General features: G+C 41.2%; 2 protein-coding genes across 5 annotated transcripts in view; one reads left to right on the forward strand and one right to left on the reverse strand.

The window, feature by feature from the left end:
• Nucleotides 1-23,574, reverse strand: part of AIMP1 (aminoacyl tRNA synthetase complex interacting multifunctional protein 1) — a 44,396-nt gene extending 20,822 nt beyond the window's left edge. The window contains exons 1-6 of one of the 3 annotated variants that reach the window (XM_060246957.1): nt 23,465-23,574; nt 21,435-21,533; nt 7,844-7,977; nt 4,661-4,774; nt 3,168-3,320; nt 2,480-2,688 (exon numbers count right to left, since the gene is read on the reverse strand). In XM_060246957.1, coding sequence (XP_060102940.1) covers nt 2,480-2,688; nt 3,168-3,320; nt 4,661-4,774; nt 7,844-7,952 — 585 coding nt within the window. In that variant the 5' untranslated portion in view covers nt 7,953-7,977; nt 21,435-21,533; nt 23,465-23,574. Of the gene's footprint in view, nt 1-2,479; nt 2,689-3,167; nt 3,321-4,660; nt 4,775-7,843; nt 7,978-21,428; nt 21,537-23,460 lie in introns of those variants that run through there. The other 2 variants (XM_060246958.1, XM_060246956.1) reach the window with 2 other exon arrangements.
• A 1,341-nt stretch (nt 23,575-24,915) lies between these two features.
• TBCK (TBC1 domain containing kinase) overlaps nt 24,916-25,727 on the forward strand; it is a 145,095-nt gene continuing 144,283 nt past the window's right edge. The window contains exon 1 of one of the 2 annotated variants that reach the window (XM_060246961.1): nt 24,916-25,078. The gene's annotated coding sequence lies outside the window, so the exon portion shown is untranslated. The remainder of the gene's footprint in view (nt 25,079-25,727) is intronic. The other variant, XM_060246959.1, reaches the window with a different exon arrangement.

A 25,727-nucleotide genomic window follows, 5' to 3' on the forward strand; every position in this document is an offset into this window, starting at 1 on the left:
TGGTTTACCATTCAGGATGCAATTATGGTATGTACACTTACTGAACCCATTTCCCAGTGACGGGATGTTTTTGGAACAAATTAAATTAAAATGGTTACACAATATGCACTAGAACTCATTAATTTAAAACTATAAATGCTTCTGTTTTTTCTCTAGGGAAGAATACCACTAATGAACAGAGCAACTAGACTCCATTGCAGAGCACTGCAATCAAGAGTTTACCCTTGGAAATGAGTAATTCTTTTGATAAATGGGAATCCTTTTTTTAAAAAACTGGATTTGTTTCACTATGTCCTAGATCGCTCAGAACTCCTACTCCACACTATTTCTACAGTTCATATCCTTACATACATGCAACTTTAGAAGCACTTTTTGGATTAACATATCCATCATGTGGAAATAACAAGTGAAAATTAATACTTTTTAAACAGGAAACCAGAATAGTGCAGAGTCTTCATCCAGCACACAGCATCTTGTGTCAAATGAATGTTCCACAATGAGCACAGTTAACAAGGAGGATTTAGCCCATTATTTCTCACAATCTGAAGCACAAAGTTATGGGATAGTTTTAAGCAAACTGCTAAGAATTAGCAGCTTCAGTGGCTTCAGAAAATTAGTGGAAAATTTTAAATGGCATTTTTATTGGGCTGTCCCCATCTGCAGACCAACTGAAACCAGGAAGAGACATTTCCCATCTTTTGGAGCACCAGGAATTTTCACAAGAAGAAACAGCCAACTAGGCAGGATGGAATATTGTTTTGGAATGTCTTTCTAACAAGTCAAGATCCGACATTAGAGTAATTTCAAGCCAGGAAGATTTTTTCCCTGAATATAAGTCTGGAGCGCTTGGGTGTTCTCCAAGCTGTCTGGACTATGGTGGTTCCAGTGTGTTTTATGTAAAAGACAAGCAATATATTGGTCGCTTTAAAGCATGCTGGACTGCAGATGAAGCCAACAACAAAAGGCCTCTCATATTTTTATGCACTTGCTGGCTTAATAAAAAAAAAAAGCCAAAACACTAACCACAGAGCTGACTATACAAAATATGTCTTTTATTTCCTGGCACAGAAAAAATGAGCAGCACAATCAAATGTGGAAGACTGGTGCTATGATAGGAAAAGGAAAGATCCCCTGTGCAAGCATCAGTCGTTTCCGACTCTGAGGTGATGTTGCTTTCACAATATTTTCACGGCAGACTTTTTACAGGGTGGTTTGCCATTGCTTTCCCCAGTCATCTACACTTTCCCCTCAGCAAGCTGAGTACTCATTTTACCGACCTCGGAAGGATGGAAGGCTGAGTCAACCTGAGCTGGCTACCTGAAACCAGCTTCCGCTGGGATCGAACACAGGTTGTGAGCAGAGCTTATGACTGCAGTACTGCAGCTTTAACACTCTGCGCCACGGGGCTCTTGCTATGATAGACTAAGCACAATAAAGTGGACCCAAAGAACCACAAAACTAGTTCTGTGTGATCAGAGGAACTTGGGATTTGTATTTCTTGAACAGCAGCCACTTCCTCCTTCTCCTTCCTGGAAGTAAACCTCTTATTTATTTATTTAAATCTGTATGCTGCCCACCCCACGAATGGATTCAGGATTTCAACAATTGTTTGAAGCCCTGTGTCTTATCACAAATAATCTGGTCCCCACCTGATGGACATTTAGAAGGAGGTAGGGTTGTTGGTTTCTTAATAGTAAATGTTTTGCTACATTGGATTATGGAAGAATTAAGAATTGCTGCTCAGGCTGAATATATTCATGCATGGAAAATGTTACAGTAGTAAGGTAAACATGAAACAAATGTTTATTTCAGGATACCATATGATACATATGCATTAGAATAAGTTATTTGAAGTAATACACAAAATTGCTTAGACTGTCATAAAGCATATTCAGTACAACTGTACAAAATTAGGAGATGATAATATTGTAAACTACACAGAAGTTACAGATCTATATTGTATTTTCTTTTTTGCCTTCAGGAAAACTAAACTCCACACATTTCTATTTCAAAGTAGTACACATGGTCAATAGGGGTGTGTTAACTGCTTAATTAATGGACTGAGGCAGTTAAGCATTATTACTTGGTTAATGGGGAAGAGACACCACAATTGCCGTAACATCCACTAAAAAATATCAGGTTACAATGATAAGTGCCTAGAAGATGCAGTGTAAGGGCCTATTATTAGCTTTTCCCTCTGTGCTGTGCTCTGGAAGAGAACCAACAAATCCTTGAGACAGAATCAGATTCTTGTAATGCCACAAGCAGAAGTCACATTTGTTCACATCCTTACATTTAATTTATAATAAATTCAGGATGTCAAAGTATCTTAATACACATATGAATAATACTTCCACTGCAACTGCCACTAGCAAATATTGCTAGTACTATAGTACTATAATAAATATCTAATAAAAGTATATAAAATAAAGCAAATGCCATTTAGCCAAATAATGTATGAAAAGAATTCTATCTGTACCTCTTCTAAAGAAACATGCTTCACTAAACCGCTGACAACTGTTCTAAGATTTGGTTCTCCAACATCAACCTCTTCAACATACAGAGAATCAGCATCTGGATGCTTCTTTACTGTTGTCACACAACCAATTCGAAGATCAAGATGAGAAACATCTACAGGTTTTGAGACATCACTTGCAGATTGCTGCTTTCTTTCCTTCTTCTCTCCTACTAAGAGTTAAAAAAAATCAGAAAGCACATTAACCCGCTGAACTACATTCACAAAGAATTCCTAATTCAAGCAAGCACCCCATTATCATATATTTCTGAACAACCACCACAATCTCACAGAACAATTATTACAATTCCATGCCAATAAACTTCCTTTAAACAAAAAGTGATCCAACAACCTATTTTAATAATAATATATTTACTAATTTTCAAAGTGTCTAATAAATATTACTTTAAACGACAGTGTGTTTGCATTAAATGCACATACAATAAGCCAGCCTTAAAAGTTTTATGTTAACATACATAGAAAACAAATGTAACACCACTGGATTGTTCTACAATGGACTCAAATGTATGCTGAAGTTTCATGCCAGTAATTTTCCTGAAACAATTCTACATTGGTTACTTTTAGTTTTCCTTTCCAGTGCTAGCAAACAAAATTGCAACAGAACATTTTCAAAGTATATCTGTAGGATTACCTTTCCTTTCTGTTTTCTCTTTTTTCTTCTTTTCTTCACCAGCTCCTTTAGATTGGTCTTTAAGAGCTGGTGGTGCAATGTCTGTAGACGTAGGCTGGGGAACACCTTCTGAAAATGAAGCTATATTGCTGTGTGATACAGGGATCTGTTTCACTAGATTTAATCACAAAATAAGATTATTTTTTAGAAAATTACCTTATGTGCAAAACAGGAATGGGTTAAATTTAACTAAATACATGGAATTACTGTAGTTTAAAATCCAGTCAATTTTACATCCTGGGTCTGCAGATTGTAAAATATTAGCTGGGAGTAGAATGTAGCATCAAACATACACTTTGGTTTTTGACTCCAAGTGTGAGGCCCTTATTTCATGGGTGTGTGTGTGTGTGTATGTATATATATAAAGTGTGAGGACCTGAAAAGGTCCTGGGTCTGACTGAGGATAGCCGGATGCTCCTTGGGTCAGGGACTTCCAATACATGTTGGTCCTAAGTGATTTGGGACCACTGTTTCTATGGGACCACCTCTCCCTATATACCCTGCAGAGAGCATTATGCTCATTCAACAATAACTTACTGGTAGTTCCTGGCTCCAGAACAGTCCGGTGGTCTTTGACCACGGCCTTTTCGGCTCTGGTCCCAAACTAGTGGAACTCTCTGTCTAATGAAACTCAACCCCTGGGGACTTGGCTCAATTATGCAGGGGTTGTAAGATGAGATGTTCCACTGGGTGTATGATTGAGGACAGTTTAGGCCAGAAAAACCACTTGGCCTCCATAGTGCTGGTCCACGAATCCCACTGTACTGACTTCCCCCTTGGTTATCCATATCTGGAAGTTGTTAAAAGTTACATCTGATATGTTTTGATTGTCTGAGCCACATGTTTTTAACTGTAAAGTTGATTTTAAATTGTGACACTGGTTTTGTTGTTATTTAATTATTAGTTGTCCTGAGCCCTGCCTGGCGGGGAAAGGAGTGGGATAAAAAATCTAATAAATAAATATAACATTTGATAGCAGCGTAATTAAAAAGGTAATTACAAGTTGGAATACATTCACACCTAAGCACAATAAAAACAGACTGAAGTTACACGGTTGGATCCAATGACTCTTTTCTGCCTCTGACTGCAAAAGGTATTCTTAGCAGCAGTGATTTGCTGGATCTGCCTTGGAGGAAGGAATACAGTCCAGCAATCTGACTCTTATTGCCTACCTCAAACCTCATCAGGCATGCCCATGTACTTTCAATCCTTAGTAAGCAGGTTGCCTAGACAGTTACTTTCAAGAATAATAAAAAAGCTGAGACTTATAAGCTTCTGATTCAACATTCATTCTCTCATAAAACTCCTAAGGACACCTATGGTAGGTAAATATTTGCTGTTATGCCTTTGATGCTGTAGCTGTGCAAAACATGCTCAAAAGAAGAATTACAGAAAGGTGAAAGAAGGTTTGATTGTATAAAGCAACACTTCTCCCTTAATCCTAGTTCAGTCACCTCCATTCTGAATTTCTGCCTGGATCAGTTGCTGCTTCAGTACTTCAATTTCTTTCTTCAGTTTAGCATTTTCTACACGAAGCTTCTTTTCCTCCCTCAAAGATGCCTGCAAGACTATAAAAGACAAAATTCCCACTAGGATTTACAAGTATCAAATTACAGAAGGGGGTAAACTGAAGTTCACTTTTTTTACAAGCTTGACTCTATGCTGACCCATAAACAGCTATGCGTTTTACTTTCATGAAACTTTGTTTCTGAAAACTTCTCCTACACTTCAGAAGAGGAATCACAACTCTAGGCTGTTCTTCACATATTTGTCTTCAAAGACAATCCAGGACAGCAAACAAATAATGAAGTTTACATTCACAAAGTCACAGAGCATATTTAAGGGTTGGATCCACCATGATCAAGCCCTTGCACAAGCAAAAGAACAAAAAGAATAAAAAAGATGGTGCCTGGCCCTTTATTGGCTCACCTCTCCAGTTTGGTGCAGTGGTTAAGAGTGGTGAACTCTAATCTGGAGAACCAGGTTTGATTCCCCATTCCCCCACATGCCGCAGCTAGGTAACCTTGGGTCAGTCAGTCACAGTTTTCTCAGAGGTGTTTTCTCAAGAGCAGTTCTCTCTCTCAGCCTCACCTACCTCACAGGGTGTCTGTTGTGGGGAGAGGGAGGGAAGAAGATTGTAAGCTGCTCTGAGGCTCCAAGTGAAGTGCAGGGTATAAATCCAACTCTTCTTCTTCCTCTGCTAGGGCAAGGACCTTCTCTGTGGTTGCCCTGTCTTGGTGGAATGCTTTATCAGAAGATATACATAGCCTACAGGACCTTGATAGTTTCCACAGAGCCTGCAAGACATAGCTTTTCCAACAGGCTTTTAATTATAGTTGTTACGTATGTCTTGCAATTCTTGCATTGTTTCTACCAGACCATTTTACTGTTAAGTTGCTGAATGCAGTCACATTCAATAAGAGATTATTATAGTTGGTTTTAATTATTATTATCACTATTGCTTTTAAAACTGTTTATTGAATTGTATTTTACTTTGCTGCAAACCACCCTAAACCTCACTTGCTGAGGGAATGGTGAGGTATATGTTTGAGAAATAAAATTTTAAAATAATGGTAGCTTGTTCTGTTATGCTACTGAATGGATGGATCCTTGCTGGATCCATCCTTAAGTTTCCTGTAGTTCACAAATTCCAGATTTATTATGTGAAAAAGAACTCTACCAGCAGCATTTAAAAAAGAGAAAGACAATAGAAAAAGACTAAACACAACAAATAAAGATATTCCTGCTGTTAAAATTCTAGGACGTGCTCCCTCCAAGCTGTGTAATCTTGTGAGCAAAAATTCTATGTGAGCTACTGGCATTAAAGTTGTGAGTGAGTGAATTGGCTACTGTATAAATTAGTTGGCTCTGGGGCCATTCTTCTTGAGCTAAGACAAAAATGTGTGAGCCAGCTCTCACTAACTCAGCTTAGAAGGACCACTAGGGAGATTTAACTTCTGTCCCTTGCTCTTCCACAGTACATACACGGAACCACTTAGCACTTCAACTCCTGCAATTATCAAAATTAAGATACTTTACAATATCTGCACTACTGCCCAAACACCAAAAGAATATCTGGTAACACATAGCAAATAATTTCATGGAACTTGGTTCTGAAAACTTCTCCTAAACTTCAGAAGTGGAGTAGAAGCATTTTAAAATGAGATTATTTTATCACATTCTCTCTCACATGCTTTCTCTTGCTTTTACTTGGCACCTGTTCTAAGAAATCAATTGTTCTATAAGCTTCTCGTAAGAATACAATTTGGAACTGTTATTTTATGCCTATTAGAATGGAACTTATAGCCAAAAGCTTTATTTATTTTTTTAAAAAAGCTTCCTTTCCAAGAAGAAAGAACTGTACATTGGACTTATCATGAAAATTCCTTCTTTTCAAGGATGAGGAGGACACTCGGAACCAACCCTAGCTGGAAAGTCTCTGTTTAGTGATTTTAATATATATCTGCAGTACTTTATTTGGGAAAACCATATGTTAAACACACACTATTCAAAACAAGTTGAGCAGTCTTTATTCTCAGTGGGTTTTTGTATTCATCCTGTTTTTGTTAATTTGTTCTTCATGATCCAAACCAGGCAATGGCTCTCTCCAAAAGCTCTGTTGCAGCAGGATGGCTGGGCAAGCAGATTTACAGGGACTTTCTACTCTGCTACCTGGGGATCACCTCCCCCAACTCTCTCTCAGAGGTCCCATGGTCAGACACCTCAGCTGCAGACACCGCTGTGACTGAAGCAGCAGGCAAACAGCATTGGGGAAGATAAGGCCAGAAGAACAGTCTATTTTTTAAACAAGGGGAAAGGCATACTGGAAGATACACACATGGAAAGAGAAAAACAAAGTGCAACCAAAGTTGCTCCTTAAATTAAAATCTCAGGCGCCCTCTAAATCCTACTGTCTCCGGAGGATGCAGGAAAAAGACTGAGGGTGGGCTCCTCTCCACTTCAAAGATGGAAAGTGCAATCGATTTCCTGCCTCCAGGGATTGTGGGAAGAGGAACCCAAGTGTATCAGAGTGTCCTCCCTTCCAGAAGAAAGGTGACAAAGCATTTTACTGTAAACTGCAGCAAGATGAACTCTTGAGACACTACCTTTGGGCTATGTAGAAAGGGTGCTGAACATGTGTCAGTCAGTTCTTGGCCAAAAATTCTCCTTGGGACTTAGAAAAGATATATCGGCTAAAAAACTTTCCAGACTGAATACTAAAAATGGTGACGGCAGGTACCTGTTACTTGCTTTGTGTTATAGTCCCTCAATTAACCCTGTAATGACTGCTTTTCCTAAAAGCACACAAGTGAAATCGATACATCAAAAGAATGAAAAATAATCATGGTTCTAGACCAGTTTTTCCCCTTTAAAGTAAATATTCACTAAGTTAAGGTTAACACAAAAAGAAGTCTTGTGGTACAAGCTTGGAGCCCACCCTATCAAAAGCAAATGTTTGAAGTCACTTCTGCTCACATCTTCCATCTTTCCAGATCTGGGAACCACCTTTAACCTCCAGAAAGCAGAATGTGATGGGTGTGGTTAAGCCAGAACACGCAGAAGAAAGGGAAGAAAGAGTATGTTTATTCACTTTAAGCACAATCTGATAACATAGAAAAGGATTAATGATTTCTTACTGGCTTTTTCCTTCAGAAGAGCAACTTGTTGCTTAAGGTATTCAATAATTTGATCTGCTTCTGCTCCCTTCTGCTCCAGCCTGTTCAAAACTGCATTGTTGCCAGCCATTTTGATCAAGGAACGGACTAAAATCCTGAATAAAAGAGAACAAGAAAATGTGAACATTTGAAAGGGAATAGAAAAAGTCAACACTTCATCAGTGTAGCTAAACCCTCCAACATGCTTCTGCATAGAGTCAGCAGGCCATGGGCACAGCCTAGCAGCCTGATCTGTTGGAAAATGACAGGATCAACACAACAGACTCTAAATGTGTCAAGCAGAAAATAAAACTGTATGTAAGGAAATCGCTTTAGGTGACAACAGTAGTAAATCAAATCAAAATTATGCAACATGTGCGTACATGTATGGTCATTATCTATAGTATTGAGTGGACACTGGATCCATTTTACAGCTCAGCTGCAATGAAACACAGAGTATTATGATTTGTCCATTCCACTGCACTGCCATAAACCCCTTAAGCAGAAATAGCAGTAAAAAGATTGTACCTCGAGCATACACAGAGTCTGTTCCCACCATCATAAAGAAATGCTGCCTCCATCCACACACATTGTAAAAAAATTAAAGTAGGGTTTAGAGAGGTATCACATATCTCCTACAAAGAGAAGCTCTAGAATTTCTCTTTTTGGAAAAGCACAGACACCACCAGCAAATTACTAAAAGAGAAAATGTAAGAAGATGAACACATGAAGCTGTGTTATACTAACTACACCAATGGTTTATTAAGGTTCTATTCTGACTGGTCAAGGCTGGTCAGGCCTCCTGCTGACCACCACTGCTTGGAGTGTAGCACTTTTGGATATTTTTCTGGAAGCAACAAAGGTTTCCTCCAAGAATTGTTGGAAACTCTATGGTTTTACAATATGTGTGCTTGCAGGTTGTTAGAAGGAAATGTAGTTTCAGTAATACAATTCTATTTTTCCTGAAGATTCCTCGCTTCAGAAGAACACTCATTCCTTTTACTTATTTCAAAATAATTTCAGCTAATTAAATGTTTAAGAACCAAGGTTCCTTGTACCCTAAATTTGTTATTCATACATTATAATTTTCTATATTACTATAATTTTCTATATTACTAAAATATTATTTGAACACTTCTAAAGCATGTAAATACCATGTTTTAATAGCTGATTTGTTTAAAGAAAGAATTAGCTCACTACTGAGCTAAGACATTAAGTGTCTGAAACATACAGTAACAATTTAAGAAAGCAAGTAACAAGTGTGCAGTTACAAATCAAAAATGAGTGAATCATTTTCTTGAACCATGATCACTTATAATTCAAGCTTGTACATATTACAAGCCTTAACCATAATTAAACACTAAACATACAAGAGTAAAATATGATAGAAATCATAACCACTGCATCATTACACTTTATAGGTCCAATTCACTAATAAACTTTCAAACTTAACTGGTATTTTAAGAACTCAAGCATCTGAAGCAATAAATAAATATTTTTTTCAAAAATAAAAGAAACCTCTTAATATCTAAACAATTTCTATATTACCAGGATTATTGGTTCTAGTTTAACATTAAGTGCATACATCAGCAAAGGGTCATGTGATCTGCCAATAAGTAGCCTTGTAGTTACATATTTACTTTCACAAGATCTTAGAGTACATATGAACATATGAAGCTGCCTTATACTGAATCAGACCCTTGGTCCATCAAAGTCAGTATTGTCCACTCAGACTGGCAGCAGCTCTCCAGGGTCTCAAACTAAGGTTTTTCACACCTATTTGCCTGGACCCTTTTAGTTGGAGATGCCAGGGATTAAACCTGGGATCTTCTGCTTACCAAGCAGCTGCTCTCCCACTGAGCCATCATCCTTCCACATATCTGTCTTATATATATCTGGAGCTATACTTTAAGTTTAAAATGTATTCTGTAGCCAATAAAACTTGTTTGAAAAGGGTACTGCCTTCAAAATGTCTCTAAACAAAAAAGTTGTTTTCTATCAGTTGAAGTAATTAATGAAACAATGAATTTTATTATCACCTTGCATCAGAAACTGTTACGGAAGAGACCATCTTTCTTCTAGCACCTATGCTGAAACAGAACCTCACCTCACCTGTGCTCTCTCATTCTCTCTCACAGGAATTCTCTCAAAGCATTTTGTAGATAATGGACTTTTGGGTATGAAACAGGAATTTAAGGCAAAATATGTTGTAAAAAGGAATAAAAATATTTCTTTCACAGCTACAACAATGCAAAAGTGACAAAAAAAATCCCTTTACAAATATTGTGAATCTATTACTTAGGACAGGGTAACAATACAGATCAGCATTTTATGCCATAGACTGAAACTGAAGGATGGTACAGGAAGAAGAGAGTGATTCTGCAGCATATTCCCTAGACTATGATTAACTGTACATCTACATTAGAAGAAATCATAATTAACAGAACATGAGATAAAAGGTGACCTAGATGAACAGTACAAAAAATGATATACCATTTTAAGAAAGATACAGACAAGCTGGAACGTTTCCAGAGATTGGTGAAGGGTCTGGAGACAAAATCCTATGAGGAAAGATTGAAGGAGCTGTGTATGTTTAGTACACCTTGAATATATCATTTTAACAGGCATGCAAACATATAACCATCAACCCTTTGAACAGATGTTACTAAATATATCGAAGTACTATGTTTAGTTATGATTCTACTTGCAGAACTAGCAATCATTCTTGGCGACACATTCGAGACTTATAGCATGATATAGCTATTCTGAAACAGACTGCCATAACAAAGCTGTAGAACAAAGTTTGAGTCCAGGGGCACCTTTAAAACCAAAAAGGTTTTATTCAAGGTGCCACTGGATTCAAACTTGCTTTTACTGCTTCAAACCAGCATGGCTGCCCACCTGGATATAACAAAGCTGTGTTCAAATTAAATAGAGAAACTCAGATTTTTTTTTAAAAAAAACCCTCTACTTCTAAAAGCTACAAAGAGCTCGGTGGAACCTAAAAGACTAAAAGATTTATTGTGACGTAAGTTTTCAAAGTCCAGAACCCTTTATGTCAAATGTATGAAGAAGATTATATCGGTTGACAGAGAAACCATTATGCATATGCAATTAAATGCTAGTGATCAGGTAGATCTGAAATTTCTATAGAAGATAAGAAGCTACCTATTCATGCAGTAACAACTGCTGGTACTATCTTCCTAAATAAACCAATTTTTTAAATGCTGTTAAACATGACATGACACTACTGCCCTGAAGTCAGGATTATTCCTAGGTGTGTTTTTTTTTTCAGAAGACAAATTTATCATCATAAAGCCCTGAATATGAATACTTATAAAAGCTATATTTTTGGAAGTGGAAGAAAAATACGCTTTGCATTAATATTCAAAAACCTTAATAGATCAATTTTTACAACCACTAGATAAGATAAGAAGCTACCTATTCATGCAGTAACAACTACTGGTACTATCTTCCTAAATAAACCAATTTTTTAAATGCTGTTAAACATGACATGACACTACTGCTCTGAAGTCAGGATTATTCCTAGGTGTGTTTTTTTGCAGCAGAAAATGTACAGCTAGCAAATCAGATATCATCACTAAGACTTCAGAAGAATTTCCCCCAAGGATCCCTGAGTTGCATCTATATCCTAACATACCTGTGAAGGGCAGCCTTCTTTTTAAGAGGAACGTGACACTGTGCGTAGCTGAAACAAGCCACTGCCATTGCTGCTGGGGACTTGCTCAAACCAGACTAAGAAACCACTAATCAGATCATCCACAGGAAATAAGAATTATCTCCAAGTGATTAGGCAGTGAAAGAGAGCTATTGTTTCTCTCTGTGCCACTTGCCACCCTCGGGAATTTGTCAGCTAGCTTCTCAGAAATAGGAACATAAATCTGACACTGTTTTGTATTGTTTACAATGTTAAGACAGTTTACAGGACATGAAACTGTGCAAAAAATACTGGTTTTGCAGAAGACAAATTTATCATCATAAAGCCCAGCATCCTGAATATGAATACATATAAAAGCTATATCTTTGGAAGTGGAAGAAAAATACGCTTTGCATTAATATTCAAAAACCTTAATAGATCAATTTTTACAACCACTATGGAGCTACTGTCACATAATCATTTAGTTAATTCTACAGCTCTGTTTGGGTAAATCACAACAGCTGGGCTGTATTATTTGTCTAACCTTTTTAGTAGTATGTAGGAACTGCCTGGATAGAATGCTGTCTTAAAATTAAAGTCACACATGAAAACAATTTAAACTGCAAATTGGTTCTGCTTGGCAAGCAAGTCTTTTCTCCCTCCAGGTGCTGAATGTAGAATATCTCAAAGCAATCTTGGCCTGAAATAGGCCTCAAATCTCACTCCCAGAAGTTAGCAGAATTGTTCTTAGCCAAACTCAGAGCCAAGACAATGGGTATACAAAGCCTTTTTTTTTTTTTACCAATCTCCTTCTATCCCACGACAACCCCCGCCCCCATGTGTGTTAGGAAGCATGGCAAAGGAGGACATACCATGCAAATGCTCATACTATGACACAATGTTGAACATAGGCTAATTACATACATGTTTATTCAGAAGCAAGTTCTATGTAACTTTCTCCAAAGACAGTTTAGGATTAAATTATGAATGACTTCACTAGGAAAAGAAAAAGAAGTATTTCCAGATAAAGCTATACATCATCATCAGACTGTATATTAAGTATAATTCACTTATTTTAGAACTATGACAGTGCGCAGAAAAGCTTGGAAAGCTGGGCTTGGAATTCAGCAATATATGCGAGGAAAGGAATCCACATAAAGCATAATTCTACTGGCATAAGCAATAGCACAAAGACTGCTAAGAGCTTCAATTAATTTTTTTAATAAAACATATAGCATGCACATGGAGTAATAGAATATACAACAGATGATCTGCATGATTATATCAGAAATGTGTTGCGTTATGTCTTAAACATGCAAAAAAGATTGTAGTGATAGAACTGCTTTTCCTTAGCACAAGCAGGCACTGTAGAAAGACAGGTTGCTTACCTGTAACTGTAGATCTTTGAGTGGTCATCTATGCATTCACACTCATGGGATAGAGTGCCTGCGCTGATCCCCGAATCGGTACCTAAAAAGTCCGGGATTTTTTCGCACTCGGCACCAACGGGCATGCGCACTGGGACACCCAGTGCGCATGCTCAAAGGCGCCAGCACGAGGATCCCACCAGTTCCTTCCTGACCGCTGGAAGCCCCTACTGGAGGGAGACTGTCAGCAGTGGGGAAGGAGGGCGGGTAGTGTGAATGCACAGATGACCACTCGAAGATCTACAGTTACAGGTAAGCAACCTGTCTATCTTCTTCGTGGTCTCTGTGCTTCACACTTATGAGAGATTAGCAAGCAAGACGTACCTGGAGGCGGGAAGACTTGCAGCTTGCAGCACCGCAGCTCCCAAACGAGTCCTCTGTTGAGCATGCACGTCCAGTGCGTAGTGCTTCATAAAGGCATGCAGAGAGGACCAGGTGGCAGCCTTGCAAACGTCCGTCAGGGAAACGCCTTTCAGGAATGCCATCAACGTCGCCATCGCTCTTGTAGAGTGTCCGCGAATAGGCCCAGGTAATGGCTTCTTAGCCAACAAATAACACAGTTTAATAGTCTCAGTGAGCCATTTTGAAAGCTGCTGATTCTGGAACCTAACTTAGGAGCAGCATAAGAAACAAAAAGATGCTGGTCCTTACGAAAACTCTTGGAGCGACTCAAATAAAACAATAAGGCACACTTAACATCTAAAGCATGCAACCTACGTTCCTCATCCGAGGAAGGTGTAGGATAAAACGTGCAACCAAACTTCTAAGTTAAGGTGGAACTGAGAAACCACCTTGGGGAGAAAGGAAATATCAGGAGCTAAGGACACTCCAGACTCCTGACAAGCTAAATATGGGTAGTCACAACGCATAGCCATGAGCTCCCCTGCACGGCATGCTGATGTGATGGCTACCAAAAAAGCAGTCTTCCAAGATAGGAGCTGTAACGAGCATGTGGCCTTCGGCTCAAAAGGACACCGAGTCAGCCTGTCCAACGCTAGAGTCAAATCTCACAACTGTGGGGCTGATCTCAAAGGATGATGAAGCCTAAGCAAACCCTTCAAAAATCTCTTAGAATGAGGGTGTGCAAAAACTGAATGCCCCTCCACTGGTTCATGGAATGCAGATATTGCCATCAGATAAACTTTAATGGAGGAAAAAACAAGGCCAGCATCCACCAGAGATAACAAAAACTCAAAAATAACAGACAGTCCCACCCTCTGGGGCGAAACTGTAGGATCAACTAAAAACTGAAGAAACTTCCGCCACTTCCTATCATAAGAAGCGCGGGTAGACAGCTCCCTGCTATCCAGGAAAACGTGTTGGACTCTGCTGGAGAACTCACAGGGTCGATGAACCACGCTGTCAGCTTCAGGTGGGGCACGTTGTGATGGAATACATGACCATCCTGAGCTGACAGAAGATCCGGTTCCGCCAGAAACTGGTAGAAGACCCCCCCTTGCCAGCTGGAGCAAGATCGGGAACCAGTTCTGCCGAGGCCACCACGGAGTCACCAGGATGCAGCATGGTCTCTCTCTTGCGATCTTGTTGACCACCCTTGTCAATAGTGGCAGAGGTGGGAACAGATATAGGAACTGACCTTCCCACGGGAACAGCAGACCGTCTCCCAATGACTCTGGATCCGAGCCCCCTCTGAAGCAGAACAGAGGACACTTCCGGTTCTCGGCTGTGGCAAAGACGTCCACCTGAGGATACCCCCAGAGAGCTGAAACATGGGTTGAAGGAAGCGCCACTGTAACTCCCACTTGTGCGGGGAAGCTGCACCCCTGCTGAGGGAGTCTGCTTGCAGGTTGAGCACCCCTGGGAGATGTGCAGCCTTCACAAAGATGTCGTGGTCCAGGCACTCCGACCACAGTTCCAGTGCCAGCGCACAGACCCGTCGAGAAACTGTCCCTCCCTGTCTGTTGATGTAACACAGGGCAGTGGTATTGTCCGTAAGCAGAGCAACAACCTTCCCCGCCACCATGGGGCGGAAGGATCGAAGAGCAAAATGAACTGCCAGCAGTTCCAGGTAATTTTTTATGGCAGTGAGTCAATTTCAAAGACCAAGGGCCCCCCACACACAGAGCGTCCATGTGGGCCCCCCAACCCCATAAAGATGCATCTGTTGTAATCGTCACTGTTGGTACAGGTAGGTGGAAGGGAGGTCCCTGACAAATGTTGTCCTTTGATTTCCACCACTGCAGTGTTTGAAGTGTCACAGGTGGAATTACAAAGCTCTTTCGAGGTGAGTCCCTTAACAGCCAAAACTGACGAAGAAACCAAAGTTGTAGGCCTCTCATCCTCAGCTTCGCAAAGATCAGCATGCTTGTAGTCGCCGTCATCAGCCCCAGCATCCGCTGCAGCTGCTGTGCCGTGCCCCACTTTAGACTCTGCAGAAGTTTGACAAGGTTGATAATGTCCATCGCTCTCTGCTGAGGCAGGAAAGCGCGATGAAGGTTCGTATCCAGCAAAGCCCCTATGAACTGAACTGTTTGTGATGGTGTAAGGTGTGATTTCTCCAAACTGACCTGCAGACCCAAGGTGTGAAGAAGACGAAGAGTGGTGGCAATATGGTATGACAAACTTTCCTTCGACTCTCGCCACAAGGAGCCAATCTTGCGGGCCTTTGACAAGGAGGATACAACCACCGAATTGGGCTTTGGATGCGTGAGGAGACATTCAGCACCGGCCTCTTGGACCCAGTACATGTGGTCCAACCTTCTTGATGACACAGGTGTAGAGAAGTAGGCTTCACCCAGGGCTCCATCACCGCCTGTAAGAGGACCTTCGTATCCCGCTGCATGATGTCAAATACGGTGTCGTCTACAACGGGTTGCGGTTGTGTCACCGGGAGAGAGAGGGAGAGTGCCATCCTCTTCACCAGGTCCCCATACGACTTGAGATCCTCCGATGGTGAAATGGGAAGATCCTCAGCGGTATGAGACACTGGCGAAGGTTCCAAAGCCCTGTCCGGATTGTCGGTACCAACCTTGGAGTCCGACGATGAAGACTCTCTCCTCAAAGAATGTTCCAAGAGCACCAGCGTTGACCCTCTGACGGGTGACCGGATCAACACTGATGACCTAGGCTGGACTTCCTCCACCACCACGCTGCGATTTTCAGGCGGGACAGACATCGATGCCGAGGGATGCCACCTAGAATGCTGGGAAAGCCTCGACATATGGGATGCCTCGGATTGCTGGTTCCAGTCTGCAAACTCCCGAGGGGGGTACCACTGGTACGGCGGATATGGATAGGCGTAGGGAGGCCACTGGCGCTGCTCCCATGGTGGAAGCAGCGAGCTACGGTGGTCGGTTCCAGCTCTCTCCAACCTCTTGCCTGATCCAGTGGTGCCAATGGCTCCATTGGTGATAACACTGCCACCTCCGAGACAGAGTCACTCTCACTGCAACGCCTCAACCCCCAAGAGTGGGAGCGCTGAGTGAGGTCAGTCTCTTGCTCCGATGCCGATAGACGCAACTGCTGCGAAGCACTGCCTCTCGACACCGAAGGGCTACGATGCGGAGACGCCAAGATCTTCCTCGGTGGAGCAGTCAACATCGATGTCAAAGCATCATGAGAAGGGGAAGGAGTGCGGGACAATCTCTTCTTCCACTTCTTTTTAGATTTCACCTTCTTCGGTGTGGATGATCGGGTCCCCGAGTCATCCAGACGCTTCTTAGCTGGGATGTCCACTGACCCTTCAGAAGATCGCTTTGTTAAACGCCCGCACTCGAGTGGTATCTCGGTCCTGATCGGCGATGTATCGGCCGATGTGACCGTTGGGGCCGCGGCCTCTCCCATTGGTACCGACGGGCCCGATGCCATCTTTTGAGGACAAAGTGCCGACTCAACCAATGCAGCCGAAAGCCTCGCCGCTCGATTCTTGCGAGTCTGTTTGGAAAAACTCAGGCAGTGCAAGCAAGAATCCACACGATGTCCCTCGGCCAAACAAAGGAGACAGAGGGAATGACCGTTGGGGGGGGGGCAATCTTTAAAAAAGCCCAACGTCTTTCCATAGACGCCAAGGAAAAAACCCACCCAGGAAAGTCTCTGAGGGGAAAAACGGGGGGAAACTGGGCCCCGAAGGGCAAGTCCAACAATTTTTTTTTACAACACTAACTATGTAACAACTAACTAACTAACTACACTAAGAAAATAACAAATGGGCTATATACCAACAAGAAAGGCAATCCTAAGATTACTTTACCAACCGGGGATATGAAAGGAGATCCTCTCAGCGCAGCGGTCAGAAAGGAACTGGCGGGATCCTCGCGCTGGTGCCAGCGAGCATGTGCACTGGGACGCCTGCGCATGCCCGCTGGTGCCGAGCGTGAAAAAATCCCAGGCTTTTTAGGTACCGATTTGGGGATCGGCGCAAGCGCTCTATCCCATGAGTGTGAAGCACAGAGACCACAAAGAAGATTAATAAAGTTCAATTGAATAAAACTTTGTTGGTCTTAAAGGTGCCACTGGACCCAAACTTTGCTCTATTGCATCAGACCAACATGGGTACCCACCTGAATCTACTGTGGAATGATGTTAGAACTTCCTTAAAGACTGCTGTGCATGGAAATCTTCTGTGGTTTTTGACACATGGCGATCAAAAATAACCAAGCAAGTTGAAAGTCTGATATAGACATGCTAGCTAGTGTTTGCCATTTCCAAAAAACTTATCTCTGAAAGGCTTAAAGCACTTCCTGATTAAAGATATTCTGGTATTCCAACCAGAAACAATATTTGTATAGCACATCTTTAGACTATGCATAGCTCTGGCACAAGCAGATTTTTTTTTTTGCTGTTAGTCTTTCAAATACTACTCCATTGGCTAGCAATGCAATCACTGGCCAGCTGAATAAAGTACTGGATGTTCACATGGGAGAGCTTCTTCCTCAGCCAAAATTCACTGGAAGGCAACAGACAATATGAAACACAAACTGGTGGGGCTGAGTTTGTTTTAAGATCATCTGCATTCAGCACCAGAAGGGAGACAAAACCTGCTTGCCAAGCACAGACAATTTTCAGTTTAAATTGTTTTCATGCATAACTTTAAAGAGATCATTCTGTACAAACAGATACTAGCGCTAAATAAAAACAGTCATACATACAAAAGCTTACATTGTTTTGTGCTCTGAGATGCTACAGAAACAATGTTTAAAGGCAAGAAGGAAAATGTATGTGCCTGCCATAAGTTTCATAATATAAATGTACAGCAAAACAGTATTACTTTAAGGAGAAAGAAGTGGATTTAAGGAGAAAGAAATCATTTTCTGGCTTCTTGTTGCCAATGTTTTTATTTATTTAAAACACTTATATGCTAGCTGTACAGAGACCAACTTGAGGTTGCTCACAAAATTAAAAAAATACAAAAATACAAAAGCAAACAATTTAAACCTAACCACTGAAAACTCAGAGCATAGCACCTTGATGTTCACTTCAGTCCTCAGGGTAGAAGCAGATTGAAAATACTGTTGAAGACTTTTAACTATGGTTTTGTTTTGTTTAAAGAGAGAAATATTTTGATCTGGCATCTAAAAGAGAATAGTGCAGGTGACGTTGGAAAATAGAAGATTATTGTGTTTACAGGGACATGATATGAAAGTGGGGTGGCACGCCTTCCTTTGGTATAACATTAAAGGACATACATATTTTTCAAACCAACTAGTCAGGAAATCCCTAATAATGGTATGGAATAAAATAAAGGGGGGCATAGACAAAAAAAATCCCTTATTGGGTGTCCCCATTGGAAGCTTTCTTACAGCCACAGGCTAAAAACGTAGTGAGATGTGGAGATCTCCTGAATCAGAATAATACTTTAAAGGCTGGTGAGGAATTAGTAGAGCAGAAAATAGTCAAAAACTGGTGGCCGATTGTACAACTTAAATCAAGGTACATTAAGGATAAAGTTATGGGATTCCAATTACATAAATGTGCATTAGATAAATTATTAATGGAAATATAAGCAAATTAGCAAATTTTATAAATACCTACTCTAAAATGAAATGGCTGATGAGGAGGTGAAGGAGGTAATGATAAAATGGGCTGAGAATTTTGGTTACAACATTACTATGGAGCCATGGTCCCAACTATGGAAAGTTAATCTGAAAATTACAAAGTCAATAGCTCTCAAGGAAAATGTATACAAGATGTTCTACCGGTGGCACATCACAACGGTAAAATTGAAGAAAATGTATCCCAAACTTTCAAGCTTATTTTGGAAATGTGATAAGCAAATCAGTTCATATTATCATGTTTGGTGGCTTTGTAAAAAAATCAGAAAATACTGGATTAGAGTACATGAACTCCTACAAAAAATTACTAAAACAGTCATTCCTTTTAAACCAGAATTATTTTTAGTCAGTTTGGTACCAGATAAAATGGAGAAACAGGTGAAATATTTGGTTTTAAATATAATAACGGTTGCAATAATTGTTTTGGCAAAGTATTGGAAGGGTAAAGAAGTCCCAACAATGGATGAAGTGATAGCAATGGTGTTAGATGTAGCCGAAGTAGATACTTTGACAGATAAATTAAGGGAAAGAAATTATAAACAAATAGCTAGTAAATGGAATCTATTTTATCAATGGTTACAGGGGAAAGAATAAAGGAAATAAGTTAATATTATGTTATCCATAATTAAAGTTATATTACAGGATAGCCAAATGTCTTTTTTGAGTTGTAGTATTGACAAAAGAAACGTTTCTGATTAATAGGAATTCGCAGCCTCCTCATTTTATGTATTCTTGTATTTGTTTAGGTGCGTATTGTCAGTAGTTGTGGGTGGTGGTATTAGGGGTGTATGTAATGTTTATATGTACTATGTGGATGTATATACAATAAAAATATAAATGACAAGAAATCAAAAGAGTTTTCGGCTATACATTAGGAAGAACCTCCTAGCAGAGGGGTTCCTCGGTAGAACAGGTTTCCTCAGGAAGTGGTGGGCTCTCCTTCTTTGGAGGTTTTCAGAGGCTAGATCTGACAGCAATGCTGATTTTGTGAATTTAAGCAGATCATGAGAGGGAGAGCAGGAAAGGTTGTATCAGTGCTTAATTATCGTGGTCCATTCTTACACGACCAGGGAAATGCTGATTACCACTTTGGGGTCAGGAAGCAATTTTCTCCAGGCCAGTTTGGCTAGAGATCCTGGAGGTTGGTTTTTTTGCCATCTTCTGGCCATGAAGCAGGGGGCTGACTAGATGACCCTAGAGGTCTCTTCCAACTCTATGATTCTTAGGTCAACAAGTTCAGCTTTCTCTTTTCGCACCCACACCCATGTATTTTGCCTTCTCTCTAGTACAGTCTTCACTCCCACATACCACTATTTTCATTGTGTGTTCCAGTTTACAAACTTGCCAGCACATTTGGCAAAGTTTTCACTGGCAAAAAAAACTGAAGCAAAAGAGTTCTTGGAATCCTTGATATCAGAAAAGCATTTTGCCCCTGCTTCAGAGATCTGCTGTCAAGGTAACAGCCTCATGTTTAAGGAGCCAGCGAGGACTATATTTTTTTTCCCGATACTGACTTTCCCATTCTGTCTCCCACACACCAACTCCAAAACTACTTATGTTCCTTGCCTTCAACCAGTATTTAATCTGCCTGAATGAATGAACCAACTGGGCATTCCTCAGCAGCTGCTTCTTGAATTGACAAGGAAAGAGCAAAAGCCTGGGACAGACTAGACAGCAAGACATCCCTTCTCAAAATTCAAGCTCAATATAGGAATCTAGTTTTATTTCATTTCCAGCTTCTAGGAGAGTTATTTCCAACTTTCAACTTGTCGGCTATTAACCAGCTGCCACCACAAAATGGCCCACACAGCTGATTTTTTTGGTAACATCAATAAGACAGAAGTGCTATGGAACAATTAACCTTTTAAAGATATGAGAGTGGATACATTATCTATAGAGAAAGACTGTACCTAACCCTACTTCATTTCCAGGCACATTATTGTGAGAATGCATGTGCTGAACAGAAAAGGCTTTACAAGCGCATACGATTTTGAGGGGGGAAGGGAACAGATACAATCAAACACACATGAAAGCACACAAAAGCTTATATTCTGAATAAAACTTTGTTGGTCTTAAAGGTAACTTGACTCCTACTTTGTTCTACTGCTTCAGACCAACATTGCCCATTTGGATCTACAATCAAATATGGTTAATATGAGTATGACACAGGGATGTTTGTAGAGGAGAACCAGCAATTTTTCCGTGCAGATACTAGACAATTTTCTCTGCAGCTTCTTTCAGTGCCAGGGGAACACAAACTGCCAAACAAATAGCAGACAGCCTACAAGGTTCAGTGAGTACTAGAAGAGTTAAGGACCTTATCTTGCCTGGCAATTCTTTCTTAACTACCCACATTAGAAGATATGTTAAACACAAGGCTGGCAACACTGTCCTGCTCATAGTGATGCTTCCAGTCAACTTTACTTGACTCAGCAGGAAGCATTATTCCAAAACACATTAAAAAGACTCACATTTACCAGATACAGCCAGAGCAGAGATCCTCACTGCAAGATTCAGTAGAAGACAGGACCCCAACGCTGCTTCCTCTTCCTGTCAAGCATGTCTTTTGTAAACACCTGATAGCAGAAGGGGGCAATGTTCAGCACACAACTTACTTCAATTACAGCTGAGAAATAAAGTCTTGTGAATAAGACAGTCTATGGCTCCATGGAAGAGCTGCTGCTTTGCATGAAAAAGGTCCCAGGTTCTATCGCCAGCATTTCCAGTTAAAGATAACACAGTAGGTCATGAGAAAGACCTCTGCCTGAGAATCTGGAAAGCTGCTGCCAGTCTCAGTAGACAATACTGACTTTGATGGACCACGGGTCTGATTCTGTATAAGGCAACTTCATGTGTGCTTATGCGTGAATCTGAAAAAGGGGTACTGCACTGCCAGGACACAGCATCAACAGACTCCACCCACAAGCAAGAGTCCACAAACAGAATCAGCCATTTTGCACATGCACAATGACACAAGGAGTTTCAGTTTATTTCAGAACAGTGGAAAGGAGCCAATTCAAAGTTCTGATTATGACAGTGACAATACACATGCTGAATAGCTTAAGGAAAGACAGCATTAGCCAAGATCATGAGTAACAGTCTGACAAAGGGATCACACCCACTGACTGAGAACTTGGCAGACTTATTTGCTCTCCCTCTCGGTTCACAGATGTGGCAGACATTTGCCACCTGCCATGTAGTCAAAACCACCAAATGCCAGTAGCTTCCATCTGCTTGCATCCCCCATCCCTTTAACAATCTTATCCTATTGACACATATCTCAAGAATCTGATCTTTCCACTCCCTTGCTGTTCTATTTGTTGTTATACCAAGAAAGAGTTGCTTGATGGTGCCTCTAGGGTAGCTCTAGAAACTGGAACCAGGGATCACCAAAACTTAATCCCAGAGACTCTAGGGCTCAATCTGGCCTTTAAACGTTTACCAAGCATCTTTTTTTCCCACTATCCACAAGTCATTATCTGTCTCCACACATTTAACAACAAGGGGTGAGGGCTTCCTGGTCCCAGCATTCCTCTGAATATAAGCCTACCCTATACGGTAAAAAGAAATGACAGCAGACAAAGGAGGACATACAGAAGTACGAGCATCCCCCTTCCAGAGTTCACTATCACCAATCATATTCAATGTCTCAATCACCCCCACCCCAGTACCACAACGGCCCCACTAGATTAAACCAAAGGCTCCACAGTCCATATCCTGTTCTCCCAACCACAGAAACATAGCTCGGAAGCCCAGAAACACAGTTGGAAACCAAACCTCCTCAGGCTGCTCCTCCTCAGATAGTGGCATTCAGCTACACTGTCTCTTAAGATGGAGGCTCCACATTGAGGAACCAGGAACCCAACACTCATTGATAAGAGCTGATTCGCATTTCCGTACAACCCCCTCCCCAATGCACAGTTCTTTGCTCATATGCATGTGGAACGACACAGCAACACCAACAAGGAAATGTTTTAAAGTGAACTGTTATATTTAAGGCTTTACAGCAGCTCCTTCCCAGAAAACTGCAGCCTTTTTCTAGTACGGCTAAAGACCAATTCCTCTCACAGGGGGCTACACTCGTAATCAATGTTCCCTCTAAACTGTGGAGTCTTGTAAGCCAAAATTCTACTTTGTGAGCTACTGGCATTAAAAGTTGTGAGCTACTGCATAAAATTAGTGTGCTCTGGGGTCATCCTTCCTGAGCTAAGACAAAAATCTGTGAGCTGGAGGCTAAAAATCTGTGAGCTAGCTCACACTAACTCAGCTTAGAGGGAACACTGCTTGTAATACACCTCCCTCCTTTAAGAGCGCCATTTAAGGCCCATGTAATTTCACTCGCCAGCCAGCCTGCCAAGGAGGCTCCTCGGGGAAAGATCCACCAGCTCTTTCACCTCCAGCGGTCGCCTTCCCGGTAAAATAGAACATAATTCGCTGAGATGCCCTCCCTCTCACCCCCTCATAACTGCCCCATAACCAACCCGCAACTGCCTCCCAACTTACCTACCCTTCCTCAGAGGCCGCACTAGAGTAAATCGGTACCGATACGCATGCGCCCGCCACACAGCCAGAATCCCAGATTCCGAACGCGTGCGAGTGCAGCGCATGCGCACTCTGTCAAGCAGTGCGGCGGCAGCCTGAAGGGCGGGTTGGAAAAGAAATGTGGGAGGGGCCGGGACAGATGGGTCAAAGTGTGCTAGCAGCTAGTCGATGAGGGAGCCTGTGGGCTGAAGGAAGCAGATTTTGCCAGCCGCGGGCGGGGTTCAGTTGTAGGCATGCTGGCTGGGACAGACAGAACTGCATTGAATTCAGCGAGGTTTGGTTGTATATAAACACGTTGAGATGAAATGTAGAAAGAAAGTGGAGTCACCTGAAGAGAGGGAGGATCAAAGCAAAAGTGAAGATTATTTGGGGTACAGCAGTGAAGAAGTGGCAGTTGATTTAGAGGCGATTAGGGGTCCAGGACTGCAATCCTATGGACGTTTGCTCCCTTGAATTAAAAAAAAAAATTGAGTCCTGTGGCAACTTTAAGACCGACAAAGTTTAATTCTGGCTATAAACTTTCTGAGCATGCACACTTCCGATTTGAAACAAGACTTCCGCAACCATTGCATATAAGGTTGTCACAGTTTAAATAGTTGGAGTATTTAAATTTGATTTGTCGTAGTGATCATTTGTTTGAAGTAGTTAGTCGGGAAATATGTTTCTTTTCTTTTTTTGCTTTTCAAACTATGATAATAACCCTTGTTTTATTGTATCGTTTTTTCTACCTGCTTCTGGATCTTGTTGTGTATTGAGTGTGTAATAATAGTAGCTGTGACCAGTTATCTCCGGGATCTCGCCAGCTCTTTTAATGTTGCAAGCATTACTTTATTACTTTACACACTTCAAGTCCCAGTCCCCCTGAAGTTCCTTGCCTCGCATCTAGGGTTGCCAAGCTCCAGGTAGGGCCTGGAGATCTCCTGGAATTGCTACTGATCTATAGGCTATATAAATCAGATCCTCGGGAGGAAATTGTTGCTTTGGGGGCATTATACCTGGCTGAACTCCCTCCCCTCCCCAGGCTATGCTCCCAAATTCTTAAGGAATTTCTCAAGCTGGAGTTAGCAACCGTACATCTCCTCTGTACTTTTTCTTGTTGTAGAGTAGTGCATTACAAAAGAGGATTTTCCAGTTTGTATCGGAGTGATTTTACCTGTACTTTTCATAATGCTTATCCATAACTGTTGTTCAGTTTATCTTTGCAATTCTCAATAAAATTTTGAAATAATAATAAAAAAGGAATGCGTGGAAATGGATAAAAGGGCAAGAGCAGATTGGGATAGCAGCTCGAATTCTAATCCCGAGCAGGATCACTCCCCCCCTTTTCTCTTTTGCAATATAAGCGGATACTGAAGGGTTAAGATCATAGAGATTGAAATGGAGCCTAGAGAGGAACGGGCGAGTCGGTAGGGTACGGAAGGATTCGGCTATGATGAGCAGCTGAGAGTGAATTAGGGAATCGGGCTTTGCTCACTACTGCAATCCAGGTGTGGCAGCAGCTGGCTGCATCCCGGAGCTGGCCATGTTTAAGGCCATCCTTGTGATCTGTTTATAAGCTGGCCGTAGGAAGGGAGGTGAGGTAAGACCGGCTTGGGCCAGCTGTCGTTTCCCTCTTGCCAGGCTCAGTACAACTGAATAACTGGTGTTGCCACAGAAAAGCAGGCGGAAGGAGATGAAGAACTGATGCTTTGTAGAAGCTTGGTCAGGTGTTCAAGACACTTCCATTACGCAAAGAACGAAACAGAGGGAAAGTACAGAATTTATACACATCTCCCTCAACATGAGAGACATGACATCTACCCTCAAGTAGTTTAAAGTTTATCATATGAATACTGAACAGAACTACAGTTTCTAGGGAAGTTTGCAAATGAAACCTTTGCTTTAAGCATGAAAGTTTGGTGTATGCACTTTATCTAATAGGGACTTCTAGCAGTTTGCGACAAAGAAAAGCAAGTTACGGTATATAAAGGACAGTGTTTGGGGTTATGGGAGTTAAATCAGCTTGGAATGGGGCTGGGAAGATTTCTCTTAGCATGCCGTAGTATGTTTGCAAACTGTAGTATTTTTCAGACTCCCTCTTCTGAAATGCAAAATGATTCCTGACTTAGAATTAACACATCTAGATGAGTAGGAAAATGGGCTACTTTATAAACTGCCTTATATCTGCAAAAAGGCAACATGGGATGTTGCATATTCCTGGTTGGGGCTGGAAAAAAGCCTGTTTGGAC

The sequence above is a fragment of the Heteronotia binoei genome, chromosome 9 (assembly GCF_032191835.1).
Source record: "Heteronotia binoei isolate CCM8104 ecotype False Entrance Well chromosome 9, APGP_CSIRO_Hbin_v1, whole genome shotgun sequence".
NCBI lineage: Eukaryota > Metazoa > Chordata > Lepidosauria > Squamata > Gekkonidae > Heteronotia > Heteronotia binoei.